The sequence below is a fragment of the Heterobasidion irregulare genome (genome assembly GCF_000320585.1).
Source record: "Heterobasidion irregulare TC 32-1 unplaced genomic scaffold scaffold_13, whole genome shotgun sequence".
In the NCBI taxonomy this organism is placed as follows: domain Eukaryota; kingdom Fungi; phylum Basidiomycota; class Agaricomycetes; order Russulales; family Bondarzewiaceae; genus Heterobasidion; species Heterobasidion irregulare.
The window spans coordinates 468,259-495,235 of NW_009258209.1; the positions used below are offsets into that span (position 1 = coordinate 468,259).

General features: G+C 52.4%; 8 protein-coding genes across 8 annotated transcripts; 7 read left to right on the top strand and 1 right to left on the bottom strand.

Annotated features, from left to right (window-relative positions):
* Positions 1-1,621: 1,621 nt before the first annotated feature.
* Positions 1,622-3,055, top strand: HETIRDRAFT_442505 (uncharacterized protein). The gene is made up of 4 exons (XM_009554418.1): positions 1,622-1,920; positions 1,981-2,419; positions 2,486-2,760; positions 2,823-3,055. The coding sequence occupies exons 1-4, from the start codon at positions 1,660-1,662 to the stop codon at positions 2,958-2,960; spliced, it is 1,113 nt and encodes a 370-aa protein (XP_009552713.1). The 5' UTR covers positions 1,622-1,659; the 3' UTR covers positions 2,961-3,055.
* Positions 3,056-3,833: 778 nt separating this feature from the next.
* Positions 3,834-5,329, top strand: HETIRDRAFT_423003 (uncharacterized protein; the record flags this gene model as incomplete). Its single annotated transcript, XM_009554419.1, has 3 exons — positions 3,834-4,010; positions 4,069-4,213; positions 4,299-5,329. 3 exons carry the CDS (start codon positions 3,834-3,836, stop codon positions 5,327-5,329), a joined length of 1,353 nt encoding a protein of 450 aa, XP_009552714.1.
* Positions 5,330-6,085: 756 nt separating this feature from the next.
* On the top strand, positions 6,086-8,049 carry HETIRDRAFT_423004 (uncharacterized protein; the record flags this gene model as incomplete). The annotated part of the gene is made up of 5 exons (XM_009554420.1): positions 6,086-6,688; positions 6,737-6,854; positions 6,910-7,580; positions 7,646-7,822; positions 7,888-8,049. 5 exons carry the CDS (start codon positions 6,086-6,088, stop codon positions 8,047-8,049), a joined length of 1,731 nt encoding a protein of 576 aa, XP_009552715.1.
* Positions 8,050-8,440: 391 nt separating this feature from the next.
* Positions 8,441-9,350, top strand: HETIRDRAFT_412476 (uncharacterized protein). The gene is made up of 4 exons (XM_009554421.1): positions 8,441-8,552; positions 8,632-8,729; positions 8,795-8,932; positions 9,019-9,350. The coding sequence occupies exons 1-4, from the start codon at positions 8,540-8,542 to the stop codon at positions 9,148-9,150; spliced, it is 381 nt and encodes a 126-aa protein (XP_009552716.1). The 5' UTR covers positions 8,441-8,539; the 3' UTR covers positions 9,151-9,350.
* Positions 9,351-9,443: 93 nt separating this feature from the next.
* HETIRDRAFT_164565 (uncharacterized protein) lies at positions 9,444-10,571 on the bottom strand (the record flags this gene model as incomplete). The annotated part of the gene is made up of 3 exons (XM_009554422.1): positions 9,444-9,700; positions 9,756-10,495; positions 10,561-10,571. The coding sequence occupies 3 exons, from the start codon at positions 10,569-10,571 to the stop codon at positions 9,444-9,446; spliced, it is 1,008 nt and encodes a 335-aa protein (XP_009552717.1).
* A 627-nt stretch (positions 10,572-11,198) lies between these two features.
* Positions 11,199-18,887, top strand: HETIRDRAFT_331060 (uncharacterized protein; the record flags this gene model as incomplete). Its single annotated transcript, XM_009554423.1, has 31 exons — positions 11,199-11,369; positions 11,431-11,682; positions 11,737-12,396; positions 12,451-12,682; positions 12,734-12,892; positions 12,943-13,343; positions 13,397-13,484; positions 13,536-13,644; positions 13,699-14,072; positions 14,105-14,593; positions 14,634-14,899; positions 14,955-15,190; positions 15,248-15,382; positions 15,438-15,601; positions 15,652-15,777; positions 15,836-15,995; positions 16,048-16,104; positions 16,154-16,397; positions 16,452-16,524; positions 16,580-16,643; positions 16,696-16,879; positions 16,929-16,963; positions 17,018-17,104; positions 17,159-17,285; positions 17,342-17,465; positions 17,512-17,571; positions 17,623-17,745; positions 17,795-17,988; positions 18,062-18,403; positions 18,454-18,764; positions 18,827-18,887. 31 exons carry the CDS (start codon positions 11,199-11,201, stop codon positions 18,885-18,887), a joined length of 6,108 nt encoding a protein of 2,035 aa, XP_009552718.1.
* Positions 18,888-19,196: 309 nt separating this feature from the next.
* HETIRDRAFT_67790 (uncharacterized protein) lies at positions 19,197-23,461 on the top strand. Its single transcript, XM_009554233.1, has 14 exons — positions 19,197-19,305; positions 19,361-20,667; positions 20,725-20,744; positions 20,797-20,945; positions 21,003-21,122; positions 21,183-21,294; positions 21,360-21,485; positions 21,544-21,574; positions 21,625-21,908; positions 21,968-22,076; positions 22,128-22,158; positions 22,213-22,650; positions 22,717-23,015; positions 23,083-23,461. The coding sequence occupies exons 2-14, from the start codon at positions 19,367-19,369 to the stop codon at positions 23,171-23,173; spliced, it is 3,111 nt and encodes a 1,036-aa protein (XP_009552528.1). The 5' UTR covers positions 19,197-19,305; positions 19,361-19,366; the 3' UTR covers positions 23,174-23,461.
* Positions 23,462-24,635: 1,174 nt separating this feature from the next.
* On the top strand, positions 24,636-26,671 carry HETIRDRAFT_412478 (uncharacterized protein). The gene is made up of 8 exons (XM_009554424.1): positions 24,636-24,900; positions 25,013-25,094; positions 25,162-25,386; positions 25,475-25,483; positions 25,557-25,698; positions 25,805-26,002; positions 26,082-26,257; positions 26,374-26,671. The coding sequence occupies exons 1-8, from the start codon at positions 24,677-24,679 to the stop codon at positions 26,497-26,499; spliced, it is 1,182 nt and encodes a 393-aa protein (XP_009552719.1). The 5' UTR covers positions 24,636-24,676; the 3' UTR covers positions 26,500-26,671.
* The last annotated feature ends 306 nt before the right edge of the window (positions 26,672-26,977 follow it).

The window sequence follows — 26,977 nt, forward strand, 5'->3', positions numbered from 1 at the left end:
ACCTTGTCAGGAGGTCAATCCAGGTCCCGATATCCACGAGTACTTATCCTCGTCTTCGGGCGCCGTGCTCGACCATTCAAAAAGGACCGACAAGTATCGCAGAAAAACGCCAGAGAGGTCCATGAATGTCCACCCCAAGTTCTCGCCAGCCAATCCGCGCGACCTCGCAGCGACGGTAAACGGTTCAACCAGCTGCAGCCAAGGAGAGAGAATGAATCGACGACGGAAATGTCTCAGTCCGCCGGAGTTTATGGTAAGGGCAGAGACGTGAGAGACCATATCGATGTCCAGCTGATCCCCAACGGATCTCCAGGTCAAGCTAACCATGTATACCGAGATGCGCATCGGCCGTTCGACACGGAAACATGGATTTTCGGGACCGTGAGGGTTACGGCATGAAACGCGTCAAGGATGTCTGTGAAAAACGCGGTGGGCTGGTCTGAAGCGAGCTGAAGCGTCGAGCACCAAGAGGATCTGTGAACGCAAGGGCGCGAGAACCCGCGGAGCTGACCACCCCAGCCGATACCCGATCAGACATCGGGTTTCTCCAGCCAATGGGATTGCGTGCTCTGTCAGCGATATTGGTGGGTCAGAGTTGGTCCACAGGGAGCCGCATTTTTCGTCGCTCATTCCACGTCTGCCCAGATTCTGCGCGCTGGCACAGACATATAGAAATCAACGTCAACTCCTCGCAAAAACAAGATGTCTTTTTCGCTTCGATTTTTAAAATGCCAATGTAAGACAAATATAGACCGGCGTGGGATCAGAGGATGAATCTCAATGAAACCCCGTCTTGGCACGGTATTTGCTCCCAATCTGTCCCCGGCGCGAATTCCCTTGTACTCCCAGTGCACATTTACGCCCGATTGTTTGTCCCTCCTGAAGCATCCTGCAAATCTTGTGTGCTTACCTGGCTTGCGCAAAATGCCAAGCCTCGATGCCTTATTCTTGGTCTTGTCGACGGCGTCCATAAGATCGGGAGGTTTGGTATCGCTAACGTCATTAGTCAAGCAGCAGTGCGCCGCATCCACTCGGCCGAGTCTCGTCTAGTCTCGTTTCCTCTCTTGCGTATTGGAATGCACCTCCATGGCTCAGTCGGACTCCCAATCACCTCCGGTCGTACTATCAAGACTTGTAGAGGGCAATGACTGTCGTCACAGATCGAGCTCTGTAAGCTTTTATAAGCCATTTTCAACAAAACGCCATCCTTTCATTTGCCCGGCTGCCGTCGGCAATCTTATTGCCGGCGTCGGTCCCGATAGTGTCCCGATGCTTCCTCTCCAACTCCATCCATTGTCTACAAGCTACTGTGTCTTGAGTTTTCCAATGCTCGTCAAAGGCTACGAAGTAGAAGAAATGCATGGTCTGGTATATTCGACATGTCACCTTCTGGCCGGGGGGGATTACGCACCGATACATGACCTGGCTCCAGTCTCGTCACCTCGGCGACTTACTCAGCTGCGCTCCAGGCTACCTCGAAAACTTCGTGGAAAAAATTCTCCCTATGGATCAGTCAGGATCTCGCATGGGCCAATTACCTCACGAAGAATCTGGAAGATCTCGTCGCGCGAGCAATAAAAGGGCGAACATACGGAACTCGGCAGTCCATACTTCTTTCGCCCTTCGTCCCCATCCTTCTCCTTCTCTATCTTTATCATCATGTCGTCCTCGAAACTCTTCCAGCCCATTAAAGTTGGCGATATCACTCTCCAGCATCGCATTATCATGGCGCCTTTGACGCGGTTCAGGGCGAACCTGAAGCACGAGCAGGAAGACATCGCCGTGGAGTACTATAAGCAGCGCGCCAGTGTTCCCGGAACCCTCCTCGTCTCGGAGGGCGTGTTCGTCACCGGCCGTGCAGGTGGCGGAAAGCATATTCCTGGCATCTGGTCAGAGGAGCAGATAAAGCGCTGGAAAAAGGTGAATATCCGCGTTCTTTTCCTGGAGTATCACTTCCATTGATAACGGCATGTTCATCAGATCACGAACGCCGTGCACGAGCAGGGTTCCTTCATATACTTGCAGCTCTGGGCCCTGGGCCGCGCCGCGTCCGTAGAGGCGCTCGCCGAGGAGGACCCGAGCTTCTCATATATCGGCGCAGGCAGCGTCAAGCTCTCAGACCGTGACCGTGCACCGCGCGCCCTGACCATCGCAGAGATCAAGGAGTTTGTCCAGTTCTACGCGACTGCGGCCTCGAACGCAGTCCACAAGGCCGGGTTCGATGGTGTCGAGATCCACGGCGCGCACGGTTACCTCGTGGACCAGTTCATCCAAGACAACTCGAACAACCGCACAGACGAGTACGGCGGGTCGATCGAGAACAGGACGCGCTTTGCGCTCGAGGTCATCGATGCCGTGTCCAAGGCTGTCGGGCCACAGAAGGTCGGTATCCGCCTTAGCCCCTGGAACCCGTGGCAAGGTGAGTAACACCAATTTTATTCTATCTGAGAAGCGCAACTGTGTCTGACTGTGGGCGTGCACTCAGACATGCGCATGAGCGACCCGGTCCCCACGTTCTCGCGTCTTGTCACGCGCATCCGCGACGAGCACCCCAACTTCGGCTACATCCACGTCGTCGAGCCGCGCTTGGCCGGCATCGCCGACCGCGAGGCACAGGAGGGCGAGTCGAACGACTTCCTCCGCGAGATCTGGGGCCCACGGGTGTACATCGCTGCGGGCGGGTTCACGCGCGAAGACGCGATCAAAACTGCGGATGAGAAGGGCGGGCTCATCGCGTACGGCCGGTATTTCATCTCGAACGTAAGTGTTCCTTGTTGTCTTTGGCGGACGGGTGCTGATGGATGCATATGTTTGTGCTTCAGCCCGATTTGCCGCGTCGCCTCAAGGAGAACATCCCACTCACGCCATACAACCGTGAGACGTTCTATACACCTGAAGACCCTGTAGGTTACATCGACTATCCGTTTGCCGGAGGGGAGGCCATCAGCGCGGCGGCCTAAATAGCAGAAGAAGCAGGTTATGAATCACATAGAAGACTCGGATGTCTAGTACACTACTACCCTAATTTATCAATTGCTCGCGTCGGATGTTGGCCTTTCGTTGAATCGGTGAGGCAACACAATACTTATCTGCTTGGGTAGGTTGTCGATTGTGAACGGTGTGACGAAGAACATATGGCGTGTGAGGCTGTTCTTCCTAGGCTACATATACTACCTGAGCCATTGCAAGTAGCGTCCCGCGCAATGGAAAGAACATCACGATGATATATTCAAAAGATAGAGACGGTGTTCAAACGAGTATGATTACTATGGAATCCGAGTGTTGTCAAGTATGGCTGTTGGCGCTGTGGCAATCGGCGATACATGCGTTGCATCGAGCGTCTGTCAATGTCCGCACCCTGCAAGTGAGCGTGAGTACACTGATTAAGAAAACGCACAAGCAACTTGCCAACAAAAAGCGCCAACAGAAATGCCACACACTCCGCCGGCGCGCCATACGTAAACACCGGATACATTCAAAAGCCCTGGCTGGTCCAGATCTGAGACAAAGCGTTCGCCACAAACAGCTCGGAAGTTGAAGCAATGCCCGATCACGATCGATCTGTAGCGCTTGGCCTGCTGGCGTCCAACGTCAAAGAAGGAGCGCCGTCCGGTCGGCTCATGAAGGTCAAAGAGATCCGTGAACGCCACCCTTCAGTGCCACAGCCCCAACGTGGAGAAACCACATTACGAAGCTCGGAGACTCCCGCCTCTTTGTCCAGCCTCTCTGCGAGAAGTTTATAAATCGACGGCGAAGAGGGAAGGAAAGCACTTTGACCTCTCACTACTCACCCACTCCCGAGTTCCCCATCTTACATACACTCCATCTATACCATGTCATCTTCTGACGGACCTTTCGCCGAATGGTACGATATCATAGTCTGGGGATGTGACTGGTTGAGCAGTCAGATTCCACCCGAGGTTTCCACTTCTGCCGCCACCATCCCTCAAAGTCCGACAGCCATTGTAGAGAATGTTACGAGTCCGGTCCTGCCTGCCACAGATTCAAAGGTAAGTCTATCATACCGTCGAGGATAGCGAGTGCAGCACTGACCTCTCGAGGAAATAGGACAAGCCTGTAGAGGACATGCCACATCCAAGTACAGAGCTCCCTGTTACCACAACTCTCTTCACCTTCGCAAATGCCTCGCAAAGGCCTGATGAGATATCCTCGCTTCGGGCCACTATACCAGTGCCTCTCCCCAGCACACTAGGTGGGTGCCCGATCCTGGCCCCACTCTCCACTTGCTGCCACTGTGATTCGTACCACGCCGACGCTGACGCACAATTCTGGATCAGGATGCACAGAGGTGGCACCTGACCCTCCATCCACCCCTGCCACTGCTTTCCCGCTACTCTTTAAAGAATCAGATGCGGTTTCGCGCATTGCAGGAACGAAACGGAAAGCGGACGAGACCAGTGAAAACTGTGGTCGTCCTAAAAGCAGTATATTGGAAGTCATGCGCGAGGCGGAAAGGATCCATCCGCTTGCCCAGCCACAAGCAGGACCTAGCAGGCTCATTGAAGCCTACGAAGATAGCGAGGGCATTGCCCTCAAACCACATAACCACACAACAGGAGCCTCCAGCTTCAAGAAGGATTTCCAGGCCGCTGATTCCGCTCCCGTCAATGTACAGCTATGGAGCCAAGGGCCTTTCCCAACACAGACCTCGCTTGTCGGCCAGCCGACTGCGTTCTCTGCTTCGACATTGTCTCAGACTTCAACGCTGCCCTCTTCTCCCTCGTCAGGATCTTCCGCGTCGTACGCAGCCCAACAGTCCTTTCACGTCGGCCAAATGACCTTCCCCTCCATCCCGATGCCAACTTCTGCCGATACGACTCGGCATATCAACGGGCCAATGTATGGTGTCCAAGGAATGACGTTCACTGCGCCACTGGTATCACACCCTGCCCCGTCAACGTCGTACTCTGCTACGCTCTCCATTCCATCGGTCTCGATGGTCAGCATCACTCTAGAGATGCTGCTCGTGGCTCGGGAACGGGCACACCTCTTGCCTCCCATTCCAATACGTTATGGCCAGACACCGTACAATTCCGGCTCGTTCAACTGCCATATCTGCATTCTCGGCTTCCGCACGAAAAGAGAACTCACCACACATGAACGAAGGCAGACACACACAAAGCGTGTCTTGGTGCTGAATGGTTATACAGTGTTGCCGCCGAAAGATTTCCCCTGCGATTATCCTGAATGTGACAAGGAATATTCGAATCGCTCGAGTTTGGTCACACACAGGAGGACCGCGCACGGGATAGGCGAGCGAATAGATGCAATGGCGGGAGAGGGGAGAGCAAAGAGACGCAGGAGGTAAGGATGAGGCCATTGCAAGGTGAAGGCGAAGAGGAAAGAGGCCGGTCAGTGGTCCTTTGTGGCTCATTGTGATCTCCATCGATCGCTGTCCCATCTGCTGTCTCAGATAATTCGTTTTGTGTCAGCTCGTCTCTTCAAGTCTTTCTCTCGGATCGATACGACTAGTTGCGGTGGAAGCGCACGGCTTGGTGTCCTCCACGAGGATTTCGGAAAATATTGTATGATCTGTTGATTTAATGGAGGGGACTTTGTTCACGATACCACTACTATACGGACTTCGTTGCGGTGCACATGACTTACATCTATTATGCTTGATATGTTGGTTAATTCTAATTCCGCGTTTAGCTGGCATCCCCTCGTGTGATTTGAAACTTTTTTTGCAGAGCGGAGCAGACAGTGAGCAGACTTGACAGAGCGAAAAAGATAGCCGCGATGAGAGAGGACAAAGTCATGTATGGGGTTGGTTCCCACGGTCTTCATCGACAGGCGCGTCGGATCTAGTGCGCACGCGAGTGCCACACTGATTCCATCCTCTTATACACTACAAGGTTGAATATTATCTCCAGACAGCCTAAGTTATCACCGATCTGGTGTACGACGGAGTTCACGAACAACCCACACATCCCAAAACAAGTGCTTGATCTGTAGTTCGAACCTTTGGCCATAGTGTTTCCCCCACGCGTAACAGTCAGTGTCCGATCAATTTCGCTCAGAAAGAGGCTCTCCGAACTCAAATATGCTCTGAATATTCAGCCAAATGGCCAACTACCAGGATCATCTCGAAGACATTGTCCGCGACTTGTCCAACGAGTACCCTGGGAACGAGATCTTCACGTCCCACCTGGTGACACTTATCACGACATACCCTCCACTTTTTGTGTATGTCCATGATCCAACAACAGCTGGCATCACTTGTTCCCTCGTCGAAACCGCCCTACAGTCGATCTCCGCATTCGACCCTTCCGCATTCGACCCGGAGGACGGTGCGCCCCGACTTGTGTTCGCGCAGGTGAACGCGATCACGTGCTTCACGCCCCGTCTGCTCTATGACACCGCGTTGAACAGGCTCGCGAAGTGGCGCCCACAGTGGGAGGAAGGGTGTGAGAACTGGCCAGCTGCAGGCGGCTCTCTGCGGTATAACGACAGCTTCGACGGGTTCATGCACGGGCTGCGCGCGCTCAGGACAGAGCTTCTAGCGTCGGCAGCGAAAGAGAATGCCAAGGAAAGAAACGGAAAGGGAAAGGTGAAGGCGAAGGTTGCGAACGAAGATGTCAGGATGATCTTGGTCGTGGAGAAGGCCGAGAGATTGAAGAGCAACTTGCCAGAGCTCATAGTGCCTCTGACACGCCTGGCAGAATCGGTGAGATCGCCCTCCGCTTCTTTTGTGTTTGCGCTCAAGTCTTCATAGTCTCAAGTCGACATCACGACGATCTTCATCTCTGAAGCCCCATGGGACGACATGAAACCCCCTCTCGGGGCCTCATTGGACCCATATCGAATGGTCATTCCGCCTCCCACGAAACAAGGCTCGCTCTTTTGGCTCTCTGGAGTGCATCGCACTGACATCGACCTTTTGAATAGCCACCATCCAACTGCTCAATTCTTACTTCTCAGCTGCCGCTTCGTCCGACAGCGATGTATACAACCCGTCTCTCGCACCGCTCTACGCCCATTTCGCTCAGGCACTCTACAGCGTCTGCTCTCCCTTCACCAACGACCCTCGCGAGCTGGCCTACATCGCGGCTGCGCGTTGGCCAGGATTCGTTCAACCAGTCCTAAAAGCGCACGCTCGGGATCTCGCAGCTCTTCGCGAAGACGACCCTGATGCCGACCTTCCGCTCGAGCCCCCCAGCGAAGACGCACGCATGCGCCTCCTGCGCTACTTCACTCCCTCGCTCACTGTGGCCCTAGAAGCACTGTATCCGCGCCTGACGAACGCAAAGGACTGGGCCAATGCAAATATGCCAGAACCGGGCGCGTTGGATCCCGGAAGATCAGTCCCATCGAGCCCGCGCAAAGATAAGGGGAAGACACGAGATGGCGGAGGAGACGTGGCGGCCGAGTTCGACACGGACGTGGCAGTGCAGTTTCTGCCTCGAATGTCCAAGTTCATCTTAGTGGCAGCCTTCCTCGCATCGACGAACCCACCAAAATCGGACTTGCGGATGTTCGGCAGGGGCGTGGACGATAGGCGAAAGCGTAAGAAAGGTGGTGGGACGCGTAAGAGCGCAGGAAAGAGCGGACCGGCAAAGGTGCAAAGCTTTGAATCCGTGCTGTTTATCATTCGGCTGACACTTCAGTTCTCCATCTCTTGAAGATTGCTCAGCGGCTGCTAGGGCCCATGACGTTTCCTCTAGACCGCCTTTTGGCTATCCTCGGTATTCTCCTCGAGGAGTATGATTACGATTCACGACCACAGGAGCCAGAGTACCTATCAGGTGTACCTGGTGAGGAGACGGAGCTTGAGCTGGGAAGAGTGCATGTCTACGGAGCGGTCGGATTCTTTTCCGCATATCGCCAGTTTCCTTTGTCTGATTCTCTTTGCGTCCCTCCATCTAGGTGGTCGAGCTGTCTACAGCCAGGCTCTTGCATCGAACCTCCCCGTCAGACAAATTGGACGGTCCCCCAACGTTCAAATGTGGTATTTCTTACGATGTTGCCATGGCTCTCGCGAAAGATCTCTCAGTGCCACTGCTTGACTTGATGTGGGACTCGAGTTGACTGAGGCTGTCCCTTGTTACCTTATCACTATTTTCCACGTATTCGTTTACTGCTTCGATTTGCTTCATCATTGTGAAGCGTGCCCAATATTGTACAAAGATGTTTGCTCGATGCCTGGCCACGTGAGAGCCTGAGCCTGAAAGACGTCAGACCGACAGCATGCCGGGTACGCTGCTCTGCAAGCCCTGTTAGGTTATAATAAGATTAATATGACTTCATTTTTCTATCTCGATCGTATATTGTGATACTTGATCTATGAGGGGCCTCGAGGAAAATAGCCAAAAAAGCTGCAGACCTAGTGCCATTTATGAGGGATTTTGGAGCAAAATGCCGCAAAGTCACAGACCGGCAGTCGATTGCTATATCTGATGGCGATCTCCGATGCAAGTGCAGCCCGCCTTTTCTCCATCATCTGAGCCTCTCCTGTCTCCATCGTCCACTCTCTCCCACATCTCACGTATCGTTTCATTTCCCTATTTTCTCTCTGACGATGTCTTGGCAAGGTAGCTCGCCTCTCTTGCCTCCCGCCAGAATTCGAGTCTGACTGGGCATGACATCTGCATCGCGTCCTGACCGATACAGCGTATGTCGACAGCAACCTAGTTGGCAGTGGCAAGATTGCCAAGGCAGCGATCCTTGGACTGCAAGGCGGCGTGTGGGCGACATCTGCTGGATACACTGTGCGTGCTCCTCGCCGCCCTTTGTGATTGCAGGGCTTGGATTGTTGGATTGATCATCACGATAGCTATCTGTGGACGAGCAAAAAGCCGCCGTTGCTGCGTTCTCGCATCCCGACCAGGCGCAAGCCAACGGCTTCCGTCTCGCGGGGCAGAAGTTCTTCACACTGGTTGCAAATGACCGTAGTGTGTATGGCAAGAAGCAGGTACGTCATTTTACGCATCTACACACCCTGCCGCTAGATGTCTTACAACCTCTTCGACTCTTCGGAACGACATCATGCGCCTGTAGGCGGACGGTGCGATCCTCGTGAAGACCAAGCAAGCTATTCTCGTAGCAGAATACATCGCTCCTATCCAGGCTGGCGAGGCCACCCCCGTCGTGGAAGGCCTCGCAGACTATCTGATCGGTGTCGGCTACTAGCCTTGTACGCCATGCGACTGGGTATAGAATCGAGTGACGGAGGATGTGTACGTATCAGGGAAGATCTGCAATTGTGTATTAAATCATGCTTGATGGATTGCCGACGACATGCCCCGAATTATGTAGATCGCTTCGAGTCATCTCACATCATACAATTCCCACAATACGTAGGGTACAGTACACCCAGTCACGAATCTCCAAGGTTGGGTTGGTGAGGCCAACGATGAATTGAAGCAGCAGATAGAACTCACAAAGATACAGACGAAGATAAGAATAAACTCACTCTACTGCACCTACCGCGCCCCTGCTTGAACCGCGCTCTCTGTCAATTTTGACAGGCTCACAAATGCCTCTAGCAATGCAGGAACAATGAACGGCTCTCTCTGCTCCTTTTCGATATCCTTGATGACTCTGACATGCCTTGCCTGCTCTTGCTCTAATCGCTTCTCAGCCAGACGTCTTGCGTCGACCTCGGCTTCCAAAGCGGCCTTCATGGCGTGGAGTTGGGCAGTACCATCTGCGAATTGAGATTCGACCGAAGCAAGAGCAGCTGAAGAACGCAACGCTCGTCAGGATAGATGACGGGCAAGGAGCTGTCAGCGCACCAAATATGTCTTCTTGAGAACCATGCCCCCCGATGTTGTTCAGTCGATTCAAGATAGCCACATGAGTCGTCCTCAGCTTCTCATTCTCACCGGCCTGGATCTCGGACTGCGCCTTTTGCTCCTGTTGCTTGTTCAACTCTACTATTAATGCCTTCTCCCGCTCCCTGAAGGCTCGTGACAATATTTCGCGCTGGGCTCTCTCCTGGCGAATTTCTCGCTTGCTCGCCTCTAGCTCCTTTAGAAGGACTGCTATCGTACTATCGGTTTCCGGCGGCAGTTTCTGTGGGAGAGGACTCGATAAAGACGATGACGCGATATTTGTTGAGGGAAGAGAGGAAATAGCAACCCGAGAAATATCCGGTTTGGATGAAGAGCCCACGTCAACATTAGCGCTCAATTGAGATTGTTGTGTATGAGAGATGGGCAAGCCCTGAACAGGTGGGGTGATTACACCACGTTTTTCAGATGTGGACGAAAGAAAAGGTTTACTTGTAGCAGAGGTAGTGTCCCGGGGTGTAGCAAGGCTAGTAGATGTGCTGGTGGAAGGGATAGTGAGTGGCGCAATAGAGCTGGAAGAGGTGCTAGCAGAGAGAATAGACCCTGATGGGGTAGCAGATGTACTAGCAGAAAGAGCATCCCGAGATGACGCGAGAAGAATGGGTCTTCCCTTGGAAGCTTTCATTTTGATAGGTCGGTATGTGGAGGGGATCGTTCTCGTATCAGCATGGGGGAGGTCATAGCTAGTTTGCGGTGTACCGGGCGTATGTTAGCGATGAGAATGAAACTGAATACGCGAGATACGCACAGTTGCATCATGGCGCTGTGTTGGTAGTAAAATGTCAGAATCATCACCAGTAGGTTTATGTATCCGTTGAGAAGCGTACATTGAACAAGCAACCAATCTCTCTGAGCTCAACAAGTCGAACTTTCTTCTAAACATAGATACAAACTATGATGAGCTGTTCAGCTGCTCCCATCAAGGGTGTGCAGAAGGGCAGAGCAAACGTAAAGTACATACACCTGCGTTTGCGTTTGTCCAAAACAACTCCAATGCCCCCGGCGTTCTAGACTTGAACACATTTTGTTTCTTCGGTTGCTGGCTCCCCAGACCGATTGCAGTAAAGTCTTTTCGTAGAGGTATCAATACTTTATCTGCGTTGGTGTCAAAGGATTCTACGAGAGACCACTTTGATCCTGGGTGATATTGCACCCTAATGGCGAGGGTACGCGGCATATTGGAGCAGAGTGAGTCAAGCGTGAGGTCGTGAGGGCGATATAGCTTGGGGAGCTTACAGATGCGTGCTTTTGCCAAAGTCATTTCCTTTTTGAGCAGCCGGCGGCAGATGCGAAGGGCTGGCGCATGTTGGCGGGACACAAGTGGTTGCCCCTCTCCTCATGTCACCGCAGTCCCCGTTTCTAGATATTTGAAGCGCCATCTAGACTATGCTCAGCGCTCTTCTCACTCCACTGCGTGCTCGGTTTGACGCGTCGCCTCGTCAAGAAACCACCCCACTTCCACCTCCCGACGATGAGCTAGCACCGGAGGACTTTGCGCGTGACGTGCTTATTGAATTGATGCGGAATGCTGTCGAGAAGCTCAAGTCAACTGAGGATGTCAGGTCTAAAATAGACGTGAGCTCTGGTTGGATTCTCATCACGCCCCATAATATCTGAGCGTGGCGTCCAGGTCTTATCCGAAGTGCATAGGATCATGCTGCAGGATGCGTGCACGAAAGACGTGTTTAGAGAGCTGGACGGCTTCTTGACGATCATATCCACTCTTTCTACTCTGCATGCTCCCCGTCAAGGGCCAATAGCTGAGCCCGAGGAGCAGGTCCGAGCAGAAATGCTTGAAGGCACGCACCTCATCTTCTCTATTGCATCAGAAGCGATGTATGACCATGAAGAGAATTATGAGTTTTTCCAGGTGAGTGAATGTCTAGCGTCATTGCCCTGTCAACTATTACTAACAAGCACGAAGAATCATGTTGGCTATGAAACATTTTCTGAAGCTCTTCATCCATTTGTTGACGGTGACGCCGACGTGAGAGATCGTATCCTTGGCCTCTTATTCTCATTGGCACTTCACGATTTCTCTGTATCAAATCTGTTCTCGGTCGTCCGGGATGTCACCTACGAGGGAATCAGCGTCAAAATCGACGAAGCGGAACCACATCTCGGTCTCATAGTCCAGCCAAAGGCTCTGAAAGCCCTGTGGAATTTCTTACCGGGATATCGAGAGGATCGGCTTCTGCACTACACCCTCTACAAGCTTCTTGAACGCCTCTCAACTTTGTGTCATAGGAACCAAGCGATTCTCAGCAACTTAGGGCTTGCAGAATCGCTCTTTCGAACTTTCTACGACCAAAAGAGCAATGCGACCGTCAAGCCTCAAGAGCGGCGCGCGATGCAGAAGTTATTGAGACGACTTTTAGACGCGGGTGCAACGCCTGCGGAAACGAGAATGGTCTTTCGTAAGGCTGTCAAGCCTGACGGGTCCTTAGACTCGGATATCCTGGACGTGATCCGTTCAGGGATCAAATCTAGGTGGCTTGATCATTTCTCTTTCGAGCGTCGCTCTGTAGTGAAATTCACTGAAGAAAATACGAAAGGCCTTCCATCAACCGGATTCACGTTTATGGTGAGTGATGCTTTACCGAATCTGCTAGTTAAAGCTGACTCCCTTGGAATGCAGATCTGGCTACGGATCGAGAACTTTCCTGCTCACAAATCACACGCACTCTTTTCCTTTGCGCTTCCTACGCGCCGATTCTTCAGCCTCAGCATACGCCCTGATGGTAAACTGGAGATATGGAGCTTCGGGCAAAAAGTCCCAGAGCTTGTTTCTAAAACGAGCTTCCCAAAGTCCCGGTGGATTCACCTCGCATTACTCCACTATCCACACAGAATATCCAATCCTACCATCCGTCAGTATTTCTCTAGTTTTTAACTTTTCTAACAACTCAATGTCTTTGCAGGTCTCTTCGTGGATGGAGTACTGAACGAAACGGCCAACTGGGCGTACCCAAGGCCAGATTCGATAGCTCAGACCGGAACATATACAATAGGCGACGATTCGGATGATGCGCGGATGAGCTGGTGTATGGCTTCAGCTTGCCTGATATCGAAGCTTCTTGGTAGATGCTCATTCTTCTTTGAGCTGTGCAAAATATTCACATTGCTGTAGGTGATCATCTGCCTCGTTTCATCCATCACCTGGGACCTCGATATAGCTCCATGTTTCAATCACCTGAACTCGTCAGATTCCTGACATATGAAGCATCTACGTCGTTAAATATTTTCCTTTCGACCATTGCTTCGAAACACGGTGTTCCATCCGACGTGGCTTCGCTTGTAAAGGCAATCAAGGATGGAATCGGGATCGACGAGGCTTCTGTCGTATTCTCTCTGGTCCCGTCTATCTTTTGGGATAAATCGGACAGTCAGGATGCGCCTGTGGAAAGTAGCGTTATGGGTCGGTTTGCTCGGCAAGGCGACGTACTTCCGATGAAGGCATATTGCATTGACATTGCTGTTTGGAAGATCGGGGGTGCCGCCGTTCTTTTGAGATTAGTACAATTGGCTAGTGTACGTGTATCTGGTCCTCCTTTCGTCGATTTGATCGCTGATACTCTATGCAGAGTGCTCACGAGCTGTCCCGTACACTTAGTATCTTGACCGATGGTCTTCGCAATAGTTGGCAGAACTCGGAAGACATGGAACGAATCAGTGGGTGATACTTCAATCAACCATCCTGATAGTCTGACAGAAAGTGCGTAGGAGGATACGAGATCCTGTCCGCTATCCTCCGCAGCAAGAGCGAGCTCATCAACATGACAGGCTTTGAAACGTTGTTTGAGTTCATGGGAATGAATTTTAGATCGCCAGAGTAGGTCATTTGTATCAAATCTGACAGCGGCCATCTGAGCGTTTTTCGTTACAGTCATTCGACCATCTCGAACATCGTTGCGTACCGATTTATAGCACTGGATTTCGAGCTCTGGTCGCATACCCGAGAAGAGATCCAACGTGTACATCTAGAGCATTTCTCGACCCTCATGCGATCGAGTAGATATCGAAACTTCAACTGCCGACAACGTCTCTCGAAAGTGGGTCTGGTACGGCGACTCCTGTTCGTCTGGCAGACACACTGGTATAATGACGGCATCGGCCCGTTCATTCTGGACGCCATGAGGGCAGTTGCGGAAACGGCATTCACGATCGACGATGTTGTGAAACCTGTTGTTTCTTATTTGGCAGCCAATCTACATAAAGGCAAGCTGCGCCTGGATAACAATTTCGAATTCTTTTTGACAAGTTGCTCTGATACGACACAGGGAGTTCGGTAGTTTCTTCACCTCGTTCGGTGATATCTCGCATCGATCACGACCATGCGCGCGAAAAGGCCGAACAGATCTTGGAGCTGTTCATCTCGATCTTGTCGTCCTCCTCGGATTGCTACACCAAATTTGCTGCAGCATTGCCTTTGACCCGTATCTGCTTATTGCTTCTTGGTGACCGACCTTCGCCCATTGTAGCCACGCAGGTCCTCAAGCTCATCGACGTTAGTCTCAATACTTCTCGGTCCTTCAGCCGGAAGTTCGAGCTGGTCAGTGGTTGGTCTGTATTAAAGACAGTACTTCCGTATGCTTGGAATACAAGTGTGCACGCAGCAGCATTCCGGATACTATTAGGGAGTAGCGATGTCCAGAGTACTAATGTCCCCACTATCGCCTGTCCTAATATCATGCCCGCGATCTTGGCCGCTTTAAATAAGGTTCTGTCGTCCGTCGTCCACCAGGTTCCATCGATAAACAATATGGAGACGGATAATGATAGTAAGTTCTTCGAGACAGCCACTTCGCCAATTTATCTGAGACATATCTGCAGGTACGGAATCTGCTGCCGAACTCTTGTTGGAGGCATTGGTCGACCTGCAGGCAACCAGTCCTACGTTTTGCCAGCTTTTCAAATCCCAGCAGACGACACAACTTCTCATCCAAGCTTTTCGGTATTTTGTGAACACACTTTCGTCAATGGACGAGATTGAACAGAGGATCGTTCGTATGGTCGAGAAGCTGATGCATTTTGGCTTGACCTTGGCCTTGGATAGCGTTGTTGTGGCGGGAGGCCAGAAGAACGAAGTAGGTTGGTTGACTAGCTCTGAGTAGCCCAAATAACAGGAATACTCTTTGACAGATACTGGACATACTGAAGACCGCAGAGGCGGTAGTCAGCGGAGGAGGCGCCAAAACCACAATTGATCCTGAATTGCTAACCGATCGTCGTACTATTCGAACCCGCCTGACATCGACAAGGCTTAGCCTGCAAGTCAGTGAGCGGACAGTGCAGAAGTCTATTCAACGAATACATGAATGGCGTGAGACTATCGTTGTCTCTGAGCGTAAGCGACTCCGCAAAAATGTGCTAGATCTGTGGGCGTCTTATTCAACACCACCAAGAGTAATCCGAACTCAATAACTCAATTTTAGACGGGAGAACTATCGGCAGATGACCCGCCTTGTCGAATGGGTTTCCCCTCTGGTTATAGAGCGGGGCTTGTGGGCGGTACCGGATCAGCATCACCTGTGGCGGTTAGATGAAACTGAAGGTCCATGCAGGGTCAGGTACGTGTGTTTGTTTTTGGGTTCTCAAGAGTATTCTCATATCACCAAATTCTAGAAAAAGATTGGAGTCCGATGGCGAGGTGGCCATGGCATTCAAACTTGATGGTAATGAAAACCTTCGGGGAATTGAAGATCCTATCGTTGACGATCAGTCCATATTCCGTGTGGAAGTGCCTCCATGGGCTGAATCGTATGAGATATCATCAACTGACGCTGACGGTATGAGAATATCTCTATGCAGTATCCATCCCTTACTTCATTTGTTGCAGATGACCGCCAGCTCGCTGAAGATGTTGTCGAGGACAAGCATCGTCGTGTGCGGCATGATCTAGAACCTGGAGACGTCATTGACGCCATCAGCACCGTGGCTCGAATTACGGGAGTCGACTCATCTCGTCTGTCCACTAACGATGTCTCTTTGATGCTGAGATTGACTCCTCTTATGTCATGTAGCTGGTTTACTCATCTTTGGACGGACGAATCTCTACATGTTGGATGGATTAGTGGAGAATGATGACGGAGAGGTCATCGAGGCTCACGAGGCACCGAAGACCTTGTTCTTTGTGCCAGGTAGCATAGTTGAGCTGGATGGTATTCAGCGAGCTCAGCGATGGTGCGTCCGCAGTGCACTTCAAACGTTTTTCACCTCCATAAAATTGCCACAGGTCATACGATCAAGTAGCCAGCTTCAGCGACAGAACATTCCTTTTCCGCGACGTCGCGTGAGTTCTAAGTTTCTATTGAATCTTCATCTCTGACATCACATCACAGACTGGAGATCTACTTCAAGGACAGTAGATCTCTCCTCATAGTTTTCTTGACAAAGAAACAGCGGCACGACATGAACCATAAACTCTCCTCCATTGTTCATGGCAACCGAAATCCTTCAGAGCTTACTCCTGGTCTCCTCAGATCTCCTATGCTCGTCAAAGCCAGTGCCAGAGTCTTGTCTGGTTTCCGAGCAGATGAGCTCTCAAGCGCTCAAAGAAAATGGCAGGCTCGGGAAATCAGCAATGTATGCCATCGATACTCCCCTAAAGTCTCGAATTTGACATATATCCTGCGCCAGTATACGTACTTGAGCATACTCAACCAGATATCTGGCCGTACGCCAAGTGACGCTACGCAGTACCCTATCTTCCGTAGGTTCTCTTTCAGACTTCTGTTCAACTAGAGCCATCTTTGATTATCTGTTAGCTTGGGTGCTACAGGATTATCGCTCGGAGACTTTAGATTTGTCCTCAAGAGATTCATTTAGAGAGTAAATCTGCTTCATACCTTTACATTTGCGCCCTTTCTGATCACATCCTTAGTTTAACTAAGCCTATGGGGGCCCTCACACCAGCTCGTTGTGAAGCTGCCAAGTCTCGTTATGAGAGCCTGGAAAGCGTTGGGGAAACCCCTTTCCACTATGGCACACATTTCAGTTCATCGATGATTGTCTGCCACTTCCTAATTAGAATGTCTCCGTTCACAAACATGTTCAAAACACTACAGGTACATTTTAATTGATTGCACCAGCATTGGCACGCTAATGACTGAAAAGGGAGGGGACTGGGACTTGCCCGATCGCTTGTTCAGGTAAATCCACCATACTACTAACAGGGTGTACAACTGATGGACATGGACGTCTAGTAATGTTGCAAGGGCTTATGATTCCGCGTCGAAAGATATCCGTGGCGATGTTCGGGAATTGATTCCAGAATTTTTCACTTGTCCCGAGTAAGTCCTCAGTCTTGTTAATGATTTCATGTATTGACATCAATCATCAACAAGATTCTTAGAAAATTCAGCCAACCTGGATTTCGGAGTTCAGCAGAATAACGGGGAGCGAATACATCATGTTGGCCTCCCTCCCTGGGCGAAAGATGATCCCTTGTTGTTCATCACGTTGAACCGCCGCGTAAGTTAAGCTTGGCCAAACCAATGTGGCTTTTCGGCTGACGACATTTGTTTCAGGCCCTCGAGAGTGACTATGTTAGCGAACACCTGCCTGCGTGGATTGATTTGATCTGGGGGCACAAGCAGCGCGATCCAGCGTCACTCAATGTCTTCCATCCACTCAGTTATGAGGGTTCCATTGGTATGCTGCCAAGATCATTTAGGTTCGCGTAGCTGATTTTTCTAAGACTTGGATTCTATAACGGATGATCTCGAACGCGAGGCAACTATCGGTATCATTCACAATTGTAAGCATTGAAATGCGATTTACAATCATATCTGAATTGATGGGCACCTAGTTGGACAGACCCCTCGCCGACTATTCAATGTTCCTCATCCTCAACGGTTCATGCACGGACTGTCCTCGCTGCCACTCGGGACTCTGCACGGCATCGAAGAAGATCATGCTTTACTCATCCAAAGTCATAGGGCAGCTGCTAGAGGTTAGTTGTTCATCGTCCCCACTTGAAGATTTCACTAACAATCCTGCTTACTTCGAAGATTTGGGGCCACACACTCCTGTTCGAGATCTAACGATAGATATGATAGGGGAACGGGTGATCCCACATCCTGACGGTATTCTCTCCGTGCCCTCGTATCCTCATGAGCGAGTTGAGTGGGGCTTCAGCCGTACAGGAAGAGCTGCGGCCGTCGAGTTGAGAGCCGTTGTGGATCGCAAGGAAAGTGGTTCGAGCCTATCGCTACGACCAGCACGACTGATCTGTATCCTCCCCGTAGGTGGTTCAAGTCATCGAGGGTTTAGACTGTACATGCGCGGTGTTTCCAGATTCCGACAATCTGGTCACTGGGTCGAGCGACCATATCGTTCGACTTTGGCGCATTTCTCGCAATGCTGGTGGACCCACATCAATGCACCTCTCCCTCTCCAACATCATGCGTGTGCATACGGCTGGTATTGTTTGCGTCACTGCCTCGAGAGCATGGTCCGTCATTGTCAGCGGATCGAAAGACGGGAGTGCCGCCATTTGGGACTTGAACAAAGCCACATATACAAGATCAATATGGCACGGAGAAGGCCCAGAGACAGAGATCCATCTGGCCGCTGTGAACGAAAGCACAGTGCGTGTCTCTCCATACGCCACTACTTATAACTGAATTATATTTTTCAGGGATATATTGCGACTTGTTCGAGAACGAAGCTATGCCTCCATACCATCAATGCACGGTCTATTGCACAACTCGACCTCACATCCTTCAGCACTCACCTGCATTTCCCGCCGATCATGTCATTAGCATTCCACGAGCGAGAGTACTCCCACCTTGGGATTCTTGCAACAGGCTCGCCTGATGGCAAGATCACACTGAGGACCTGGAATGCTGACGCTACGCCGAAGGGAGAAAAATGCAAGTGGGAGTTTGTGACACTGAGAACTCTTCACGCAAGGAAGGCGGACCCGATCACCGCCCTAAGGTTCATTGGGTAAGTAACCCTCATCTACCTGAGACAGCCATCTTATGTTCATCTGAATTGATCCTTGACAGAGAATATCTATACCACGGTGATAGCAGCGGAAAAGTATCTTCATGGGAATTACCCGACTAACTAACGGAACGGACTGTACTCTGATTTCAGTTGGTATGTGTGGATAACGGGATGTACGATTGGTGACTTTGGATATTTTCTTGTATATATTTCTTGTACGCATGTATTGAACTGGTGGATTTTGGCCTCTGAGTTCGACATACATGAGATTGTGAGCCGTAGGCCGTGTACCTGCTCTATTCGTACACGTGAGACTGGTCGCGTTCGGCTGCTGTGAAGCGCTCACATCCTTCAACACAGTTCGAACGCCCACGAGGCCAATCACCTGCCCTCTTAATTATCATTTTCTTTAATCACCTTTTGGTCGCTGTACAACGACACGAGACTCGGTTTATCTTGAGTAGACTTACCCAGATCGGTGTGAGAGCATAGGGACGGTCCGCGGTTTCACCGAGGAGAGTACAACGGACTTCACGCTGTACGTCTCCATCTTTTCATCTCTAACTGATCGTCGTTCATGGCGAATGTGCTAGCTCGGTATGTCATACAACAGAGCAGCTGTATCATCGGAGGCGCCGTCGCGCCTCTCGAGGCGTTCGACAACAAGTGGCATTGCGAAGACGCGGACGGTGTCAAACGCATCACTTGCCAGTAACGTTAGTGGTGCGCCGACGATTACACCCCGCAACATACATGGGGACACCGTCGCGTCGAAGGGTTTCCCTGTTGCCTCCAGCGTCGCGTCCAAACGGCTAGTGTCATCGCTGCCAACCGCTCGTCGACAATCAGCACCTGTTACGGATTATGTGAACCCATCTCTATCCTCGTCCAGTCTGAACATGTCGTCTACTCCATCTCCAACCACCCGTCCCGTGCCGCGTTTGGTGCCCTCATCATACCGTACTCCACCATCAGTAGCCGGCACCGCGCGCAGTGCCCGGACCCAGTCCATGTTTGGTCCCGCGGAACCTCTGTCTCAGCTTCAAAACATGCAGACCGTCCCCACGCTCCCGGCTATGCCTCGAACGCGCACCATGTCTGTCCCGTCTCCAGCTGATAAACACAAGTCGCCAAACACCAAATCGACTGCTTCGCCGTCTATAAGCTTGACGTCTCCAAGCCCGAAAGCAAAGGGTCACACGATGGCTACACCACCGAGAAACACGCCGCCAAACGGCGCATCATCACGGACTCGGAGCATTTATGATACCCCCTCGAAAAGGTCTGCGACTATGTCTAGGACAGGGTCGACGCAGCAGCGCTCCCGTAATGGATCTGGGCAATCTGCCTTGACCGTCTCTCCGTGGTCACCGCCCAAGTTCGACCCTGGCAACTTGGATCCTTCTGCCCTCAGACTTGATGCGGATGAAGAAGACGACATGGGCGGCTCTATGTCCGTCTGGGACGGAGACGACATGACGCTGGAGATGTTGACTGATGCGGGCGACGGAGACGTAGACGAGGATTTCCAAGAAGGCTTGGATACTCTGATGTCTATTCATACAAAGAAGCTGCTGCATTACAAGCGTCTTCTCGCACGCGCGCAAGCCGCGACCGCGATGCAGCTTCATGCTCTGCAGGCCGAAGTGCGCGTCTTGCGGGAGCGGGAGCGGGAATTAGGCAATGGCGTCGTCACCGTGCAGAATGACGATGATCTTTGTGTATGCGGTGCAAGAAGCAGAAAGGGTGGGTATTGGAGCGGGTATCGTGACAATGGTCTGGACGATGACGGCGACGTTGACCTGCTCAGGGCTCTTAGGAGAGATTCTAATAGTGAGTTCAATGAGATGGAGGTGAGGAAAGCGATTAGAACGCTTAGTAGAGACGAGCGGATGCGCCTGTAAGTCTTCATAGTCTCTTCTCAGGCGTACCGGAGACTCACTTTTGACATACACAGCATTGCACTCATTCTTGACTGTGAGTTTTGCAGACAGGTCTAGTGTCGGAGTCCATGCTAAATTTTAGGTAGCTTGCATGCCCGGCGATATTCGCCTTCAAATTCTTCTGCTGGAGAAATACGCTAGATCGACCTTCGACATTATCGGCAATCTGGCGCCGGACCTTACCTTCAAGATTTTCAAATATTTCAGCGTTCCGGAACTCTTATCAGTTGAAGCTGTACGCAAATGATGATGTTTGGGTTCTCGATTCTTTTCATTTCTGATTGACCTGCAGGTTTCAAAGAAGTGGCAAGGGATAGTGCATGTACCGGCCTTGTGGAAAGCTCATTGTCTGAGAATCACTGCAACAGACCCCATACCTCTCAAGGCCCCGTCAACGTCTGCAGGATGGCAAGTGTCTTCTTCAATGTTTAATTTGTAGGTGTGTACTAATTTGGCTGGAATTGTCAGGGAGCCATTGTATCGGTCTCTACATCATCGGGAGTCTAACTTCAAAAACGCACTTCCACAGAGCATCAGGTTCCTGAATGGGCATACAAATTTCTGCACTACACTTCTTCTGCGCGGTATTTACCTCTATTGACATGCTGGGACATGCTACTCATTAACATCTGATGGAAAAAAAACATAGGCAAGCGTCTCATCAGCGGTTCTTATGACGAAACAATTCGATTCTGGGACATCGAGACTGGCGAAATGAAGCGATGCTTGCAGGTCAAGAAGCCCGTCAGCTGTGTAGACTTCTTGGCTGATGAAGGTGAGTATTGCTTTGCCTATTCTTTCTTGAATTGAATTTTGAAGCTTCGCATGATTAGAGGTCTTCGTTGTCGGCTTCCACGACGTTGGGTGAGCGGTACTCACTTTATCACTGAAATGTTTCTGATCGTGACCTACAGACGCGTCCATCTCTTCTCGTCTGTTACTTTCAACCCTCTGCAGCAACTAGCTGGGCATCTGAACGGAATTCGTGCGGTCGCCCTATCCTCCAAGAACTTGGTCTCCGCGGGAGCCGATAAAGCTCTGGTGTGTTGGGACTGGCGGGCCGGGACGAAGATCGTTCGGTTTGGCCAGCAGACGACTGTCAATATCGGTGTGCAATTGATCAGTGGTGGGTCGCCTGAAGAGGGAGAGCGTGTGGTCAGTGTGACTATCGACGGGATGGTTAGGGTGTTCTCCATCAGTGAGCGCATCTTTGCTATGATCGTGTGTCCTGGAGGTTCACTGGGCCTCGCACCTCAGAACGACGAGAGATGATCTCGCAATTCAAGTTGTCGGAATTGGGCGGTAGCGATCCTGTTTTGAATGCGAAGCTGCATCATGTTGGAATGGCACCGAACAACATGCTCCAGTAAGCCTCTGGTATACGAATCCAATCGTGGTCACTTACAAGCACACCTAGGTGGTTTGCGGCGCAAGGCACCCAGATGACTGTACGTCGAAGTTCTGAGACCCGAAATGTCTCTACCTACTGACATTGTCCCCAGTGCGCGACGAAGTCTGTTATAATGCACCTTCAATGGAACGAGACAGAGGAGCAATCAAATATGGTCACCACGTCATCAACTCACGAATCGGCTTCAAACCTCAGCGCCTCCATGTCTCGCCTCAGAACAAAGTCCTCGCTGTCATCATCCTTCTCAACGCCATCGCGCAGAATCTCGCTCAACGTCTCTACATCCTCCGCCGGGAAACCGCGCGCTAGCATGCGGACGCCAGGCACACCAATCAGTCCATTCAATAGGTCGACCACCCCGTTGTCGCCATTCTCGATTCGATTCGGGCGGGCGGCCATCTTGACGGCGCCTCCGAAGTTGATAGCAGTCGTAGAGACCCCCGACGTGGTCGTCGGGGCTGTGGACCCGAGAAAGAGGAGGGTGGTGACTGCTACGAGGTTCAGCTCGAGAGCCGGTGCCGATCGTAGGGTAGAATGGTTTACCAAGTCATACCGTCGTGATTTGCGCTGACTGCGCATCATCCTTGCCTTGTAGATATTCATGTCCACCCATCGTGACAAGCAAGTCAAACCGGCTTCAGAGGATGGAGACGATGACAGCGACGGTGGGAGCACCAAGGTGGACGACCCGCACGTCGACTTCGACACCAAGATCACGACTATCAGCGGGGCGTGGGGCATGCTGGCCGACGGGGACGCAGGCAACGGCATGAGGGGCTTGCTTGGACCGTTGCCTCCCAAGTTCACCGGACTCGCGACGCCTGAGAAGAACCCAATGTCTATGCAGTTGAGCCATGAGGAAGTCGTCGTCGGGTGTGCCGACGGCACTATCTAGTGAGTGAACTGGCTTTGGATTTCTCTCCCTCCCCCTCCCCCTCACTGATATAATGTCGCGCGATAGTGTGATGAGTTTCGTTGGATATGATTATCTGAAGCAAACAGAAGACAAATTAGCAGACTGGTCGTATGTCGGCCAAGAAACCGACTTCTGATTTGATCGCCGCTTCCGTTTTTATCCGTGTCATCCTTGTCTATGCGCTACGCTATTGATACCTTTGATGATACCTTTGACGCAACCCTTGACGCAACCCTACCGTTGTCTACCCCAGGCGCTCGTTGCCCTTTCTTCTCGGTCTTTTACACCTTTTAGTTGCAGGCAGATAGAGGGTGTGTTATTGGCTTGCCGCTCATGGTTGGACCATGCAGCGCCGTGCGAGTCTTCCAGTGTAGTTATCCGGATCACTAGAGTAATCACTGTCTTGGAAACAAGACGAATTGTGAAGAATTCTAGTGCGATGATCTGGAAAGGTCCATGTGTGTCGATTTCTACAGCTCTCCGCTATTTGGTCTCGTGGCATAAAGCACGATATCGCGACTGGCATGTACGTGCCCAAGGAAGTGCCGACACCCGGGAGTGCGCGTTTATGGAACAGTTTTAAACACATATAAAACAAGTACATGCAAACCCTCCTCTGTACCTGAAAGCGCTTGGACTACATGGTGAGCTCTTATGCGCGCATCTCGGTTGGGTTCCCTCGAAGGAAACGGTATCTCATGAACTTACGAATATGCGAAAACATCTGCAAGACTCCAGACGTGTATCTTTTTTGGAGATTGACTGGATCAATATCAGATGCGTGGGCCCGCGATACTAGCTGCTTGGGCAGTTGACTGTCACGATCCTGGGGCGAGACCGACGCGTCTGTGTTTCCCATCACGTGAGATCCACCATCGAAGCCTTGTTGATTGTCGTGATCATGAACCTCAATCACCGCTGGGTTTTCTTCCTCTCAAAGTCTCAGACGCAATGCTTGTGCCGTGCTTCGTGACTCGTTGGACCTCACGGCCTCAGCTCGCTCCTAAATATTCTTTGAGTGCTGAATTTGCTCAGTTGGACGATGCCGGCATTAGAGGTTACGCGTCTACGCCGGCTTTGACCCACTGGTGTGCGCGCCGCGCGATCCACATCGGTATCTGGATTGTTCGGCGAGGCTCATCATGATAAGTATCCCCGACCGACTGCACGACCAGTGATATGCGCAGAACGGCGAGTGCGTCATCGCGAGGCTCCTCGGCACAGACCTCATGGCCCGTGCATATGATTCTGTCATACCCTACTCGCTATGCATGGAATCGCGCTCAGCGCACTCATCCAGGTAACTTGCGGTCTGTATGCGCAGGGAACCCCTGTGTTGCCCCTTGGAATCACGAGCTAGCGTGCTAGTTTGAACGGTGTGCGTATTCTGTGTATAGCGCAATTTCCTTTTGCTCGAAGACGCGTCCCCACGGCACGCTTATTACGCGCCGGCATGTCCACCTACATACACGCGTTCTACCCTGTTTGGTGCCCAGCATTCATCTGTCCTTGACTCCTCGCCGACGTCACCCGCGGCGCATCCTGCCTATAAATGCATACACACCTACCACATCCCTCTCCATTTCTCGTCTCCCCAGTCTCCCCCTACCCTCTGCATAATCACGACGAGTAACGCGTCATGTCCCTCCAGCCAGCCCCAGAGCCACCGACCCCACTCGGGCGCTACCGTCCGCTCTCGCCGCTCGCGGGCGTGCATGTGTCGCCGCTGCAGCTCGGCGCGATGTCCATCGGCGACAAGTGGGGGCCGCTCGGCATGGGAACGATGGACAAGGCAAGCAGCTTCGAGCTCCTTGACGCCTACTTCGACGCCGGCGGCAACTTCATAGACACCTCGAGCAACTAGTGCGTACGACTGATGAATCTGCTCCGAGCGTGCGCGGGCGCGCGGAGTTTTCCTCTCTGGACCGGTTATGTCGCATCGCTTGCTTACGATGTGGCCTGGTGTGGTGTGTAGCCAAGACGAGAGCTCAGAAGAGTTCATCGGAGAGTGGATAGAGGGGCGCAAGATCCGCGAGCAAATCTTCGTTGCAACCAAGGTGCATTTGCTCTGCATCTACATCCTCCGCCTCGACGCTCACCCGCACCTCACGCCGTGCCGCGCAGTACACGACTTACTATAAACACACCGCCCCTGGGATTCAGCAGAAGATCCACTTCGTGGGCAACAACGCCAAGTCGCTGCGCAACAGCGTCGAGGCGTCGCTGCAGAAGCTGCGCACGACGTACATCGACCTGCTCTACGTGCACTGGTGGGACTGGAACACCTCCGTCGAGGAGGTCATGAACGCCCTCCACCACCTCGTCGCGAGCGGCAAGGTCCTCTACCTCGTGCGTCCTCCCGTTCTTCTTCCCGCGCTCTCGCGTCGTCGTCGTCATCTATGGGCCGCGCGCTGACGATACAATGGATCGCACGCAGGGCATTTCCGTGAGTCCCGCTTTGGCAGTCCCGATTCTCGGCTGGTCGCTCTGAACTGACTCCTGTCCGTCGGGCGCGCAAGGACACGCCGGCGTGGATCGTATCCAAGGCGAACCAGTACGCGCGCGATCACGGCAAGACCCCGTTCTGCATTTATCAGGGTCAGTGGAACGTCCTCCAGCGCTCCTTCGAACGCGAGATCATTCCCATGGCCCGCAACGAAGGTGTGTATGCATCCCTCTACTGCCCCCCTCTTCGCTGACCCCGCTCTTCCCCGTCCCACGTCCGCGCCCCCACGCGGCTCTCGTCGCGTCGCACCGCTGCACACAGGCCTTGCGCTTGCCCCATGGGACGTGCTCGCGAGCGGCAAGCTGCGCACGGACGCGGAGGAAGCGCATAGGCGCGAGACCGGCGAAAAGGGGCGCACTATGTTCGGTGGGCAGTGGGAGCGCACGGCGGACGAGCGCGCGATGAGCGCGGCGCTCGAGACCGTTGCGCACGAGCTCGGCGCGCAGAGCATCCAGGCCGGTACGTGGCGCCCTCCTCGCCTCTGCCGTAGAAGTTACACGCTGACCGCGGGGGCCGTTTCTGCGTGTGTCGATTGCAGTGGCGATCGCGTACCTGCTGCAGAAGACGCCGTACGTGTTCCCGATCGTCGGCGGGCGCAGGGTCGCGCACCTGCGCGCGAACATCGAGGCGCTCACGCTGTCGCTCTCGCGCGCCCAGATCGCGCGCATCGAGGGCGTGCTGCCGTTCGACCCCGGGTTCCCCGCGACGCTCATCGTGCGTGTCCCTTCCTCCCGCTCTCCCCACTAATGTCCCGCTCATCGCCGAATTCCCTGTTTTTTTTGTACCAATCTATTGCTGGGCGCGCGATGTTCGTTGTTTGCGGATCGCAGGGCGACGGGACGACGAAGCACTGGATGGTCCAGCTCGCCGCGCAGACGGACAAGTGGCCCCTCCCGGAGCCCATCCGGCCTGCGCAGAAGGAAGAAAATGCGCCCTCCAGCCAGCCCTCGTCCTGATGAATGGGAACGGGAGTGTCGGGAGCTTTGGAGGACGTTCACGGTCGGTTTTGAAGGGTAGAAAGTCGCGTCTCAAATTTCGCGTCCTACCTCGACCAATGATTTTTTGTATAACGAATTTCTGCGTCGATCACGAATGACAGTCGCGTCTCTCACACGTTCCTTTCATGTTCGCCTCTTGCAAAAATCGCGTGAATGAGTGATTCACCTCGTTGCCGAGATGGAAGCGCATATGGTTGGCACAGGAAAGACGTGTCCGACAGAGAGAGGCGAGAAAAGAGTTGAGTGCAGTGCTGGTTTCAATACTGAATTACGCTGACTGCTTCAACCAAGCGTTGTACTCGTGAGAGACAGACTGTGAGATGCTTCGGCAATCCTCAGGGACAATGATATTTCCACCGATGCAAAGTTGGAGATGATGCACATCCGTAAGCGGCCCATCTGGCCGGTCCCCACAAGCAGGGGTCCGCTAGCGCGG

Coding starts and splice junctions, on each gene's coding strand:
- HETIRDRAFT_442505 (XM_009554418.1), top strand. CDS start 1,660: ATGTCGTCCTCGAAACTCTTCCAGCCCATTAAAGTTGGCGATATCACT. Junction 1,921..1,980: donor AGATAAAGCGCTGGAAAAAG/GTGAATATCCGC, acceptor CATGTTCATCAG/ATCACGAACGCCGTGCACGA. Junction 2,420..2,485: donor CCCCTGGAACCCGTGGCAAG/GTGAGTAACACC, acceptor GCGTGCACTCAG/ACATGCGCATGAGCGACCCG.
- HETIRDRAFT_412476 (XM_009554421.1), top strand. Junction 8,730..8,794: donor CGACATCTGCTGGATACACT/GTGCGTGCTCCT, acceptor TCATCACGATAG/CTATCTGTGGACGAGCAAAA. Junction 8,933..9,018: donor GTGTGTATGGCAAGAAGCAG/GTACGTCATTTT, acceptor ATGCGCCTGTAG/GCGGACGGTGCGATCCTCGT.
- HETIRDRAFT_67790 (XM_009554233.1), top strand. CDS start 19,367: ATGTCATACAACAGAGCAGCTGTATCATCGGAGGCGCCGTCGCGCCTC. Junction 21,295..21,359: donor CACTACACTTCTTCTGCGCG/GTATTTACCTCT, acceptor AAAAAAACATAG/GCAAGCGTCTCATCAGCGGT. Junction 21,909..21,967: donor GGTTAGGGTGTTCTCCATCA/GTGAGCGCATCT, acceptor CTCGCACCTCAG/AACGACGAGAGATGATCTCG.
- HETIRDRAFT_412478 (XM_009554424.1), top strand. CDS start 24,677: ATGTCCCTCCAGCCAGCCCCAGAGCCACCGACCCCACTCGGGCGCTAC. Junction 25,095..25,161: donor AAATCTTCGTTGCAACCAAG/GTGCATTTGCTC, acceptor CGTGCCGCGCAG/TACACGACTTACTATAAACA. Junction 26,258..26,373: donor GGTTCCCCGCGACGCTCATC/GTGCGTGTCCCT, acceptor TGCGGATCGCAG/GGCGACGGGACGACGAAGCA.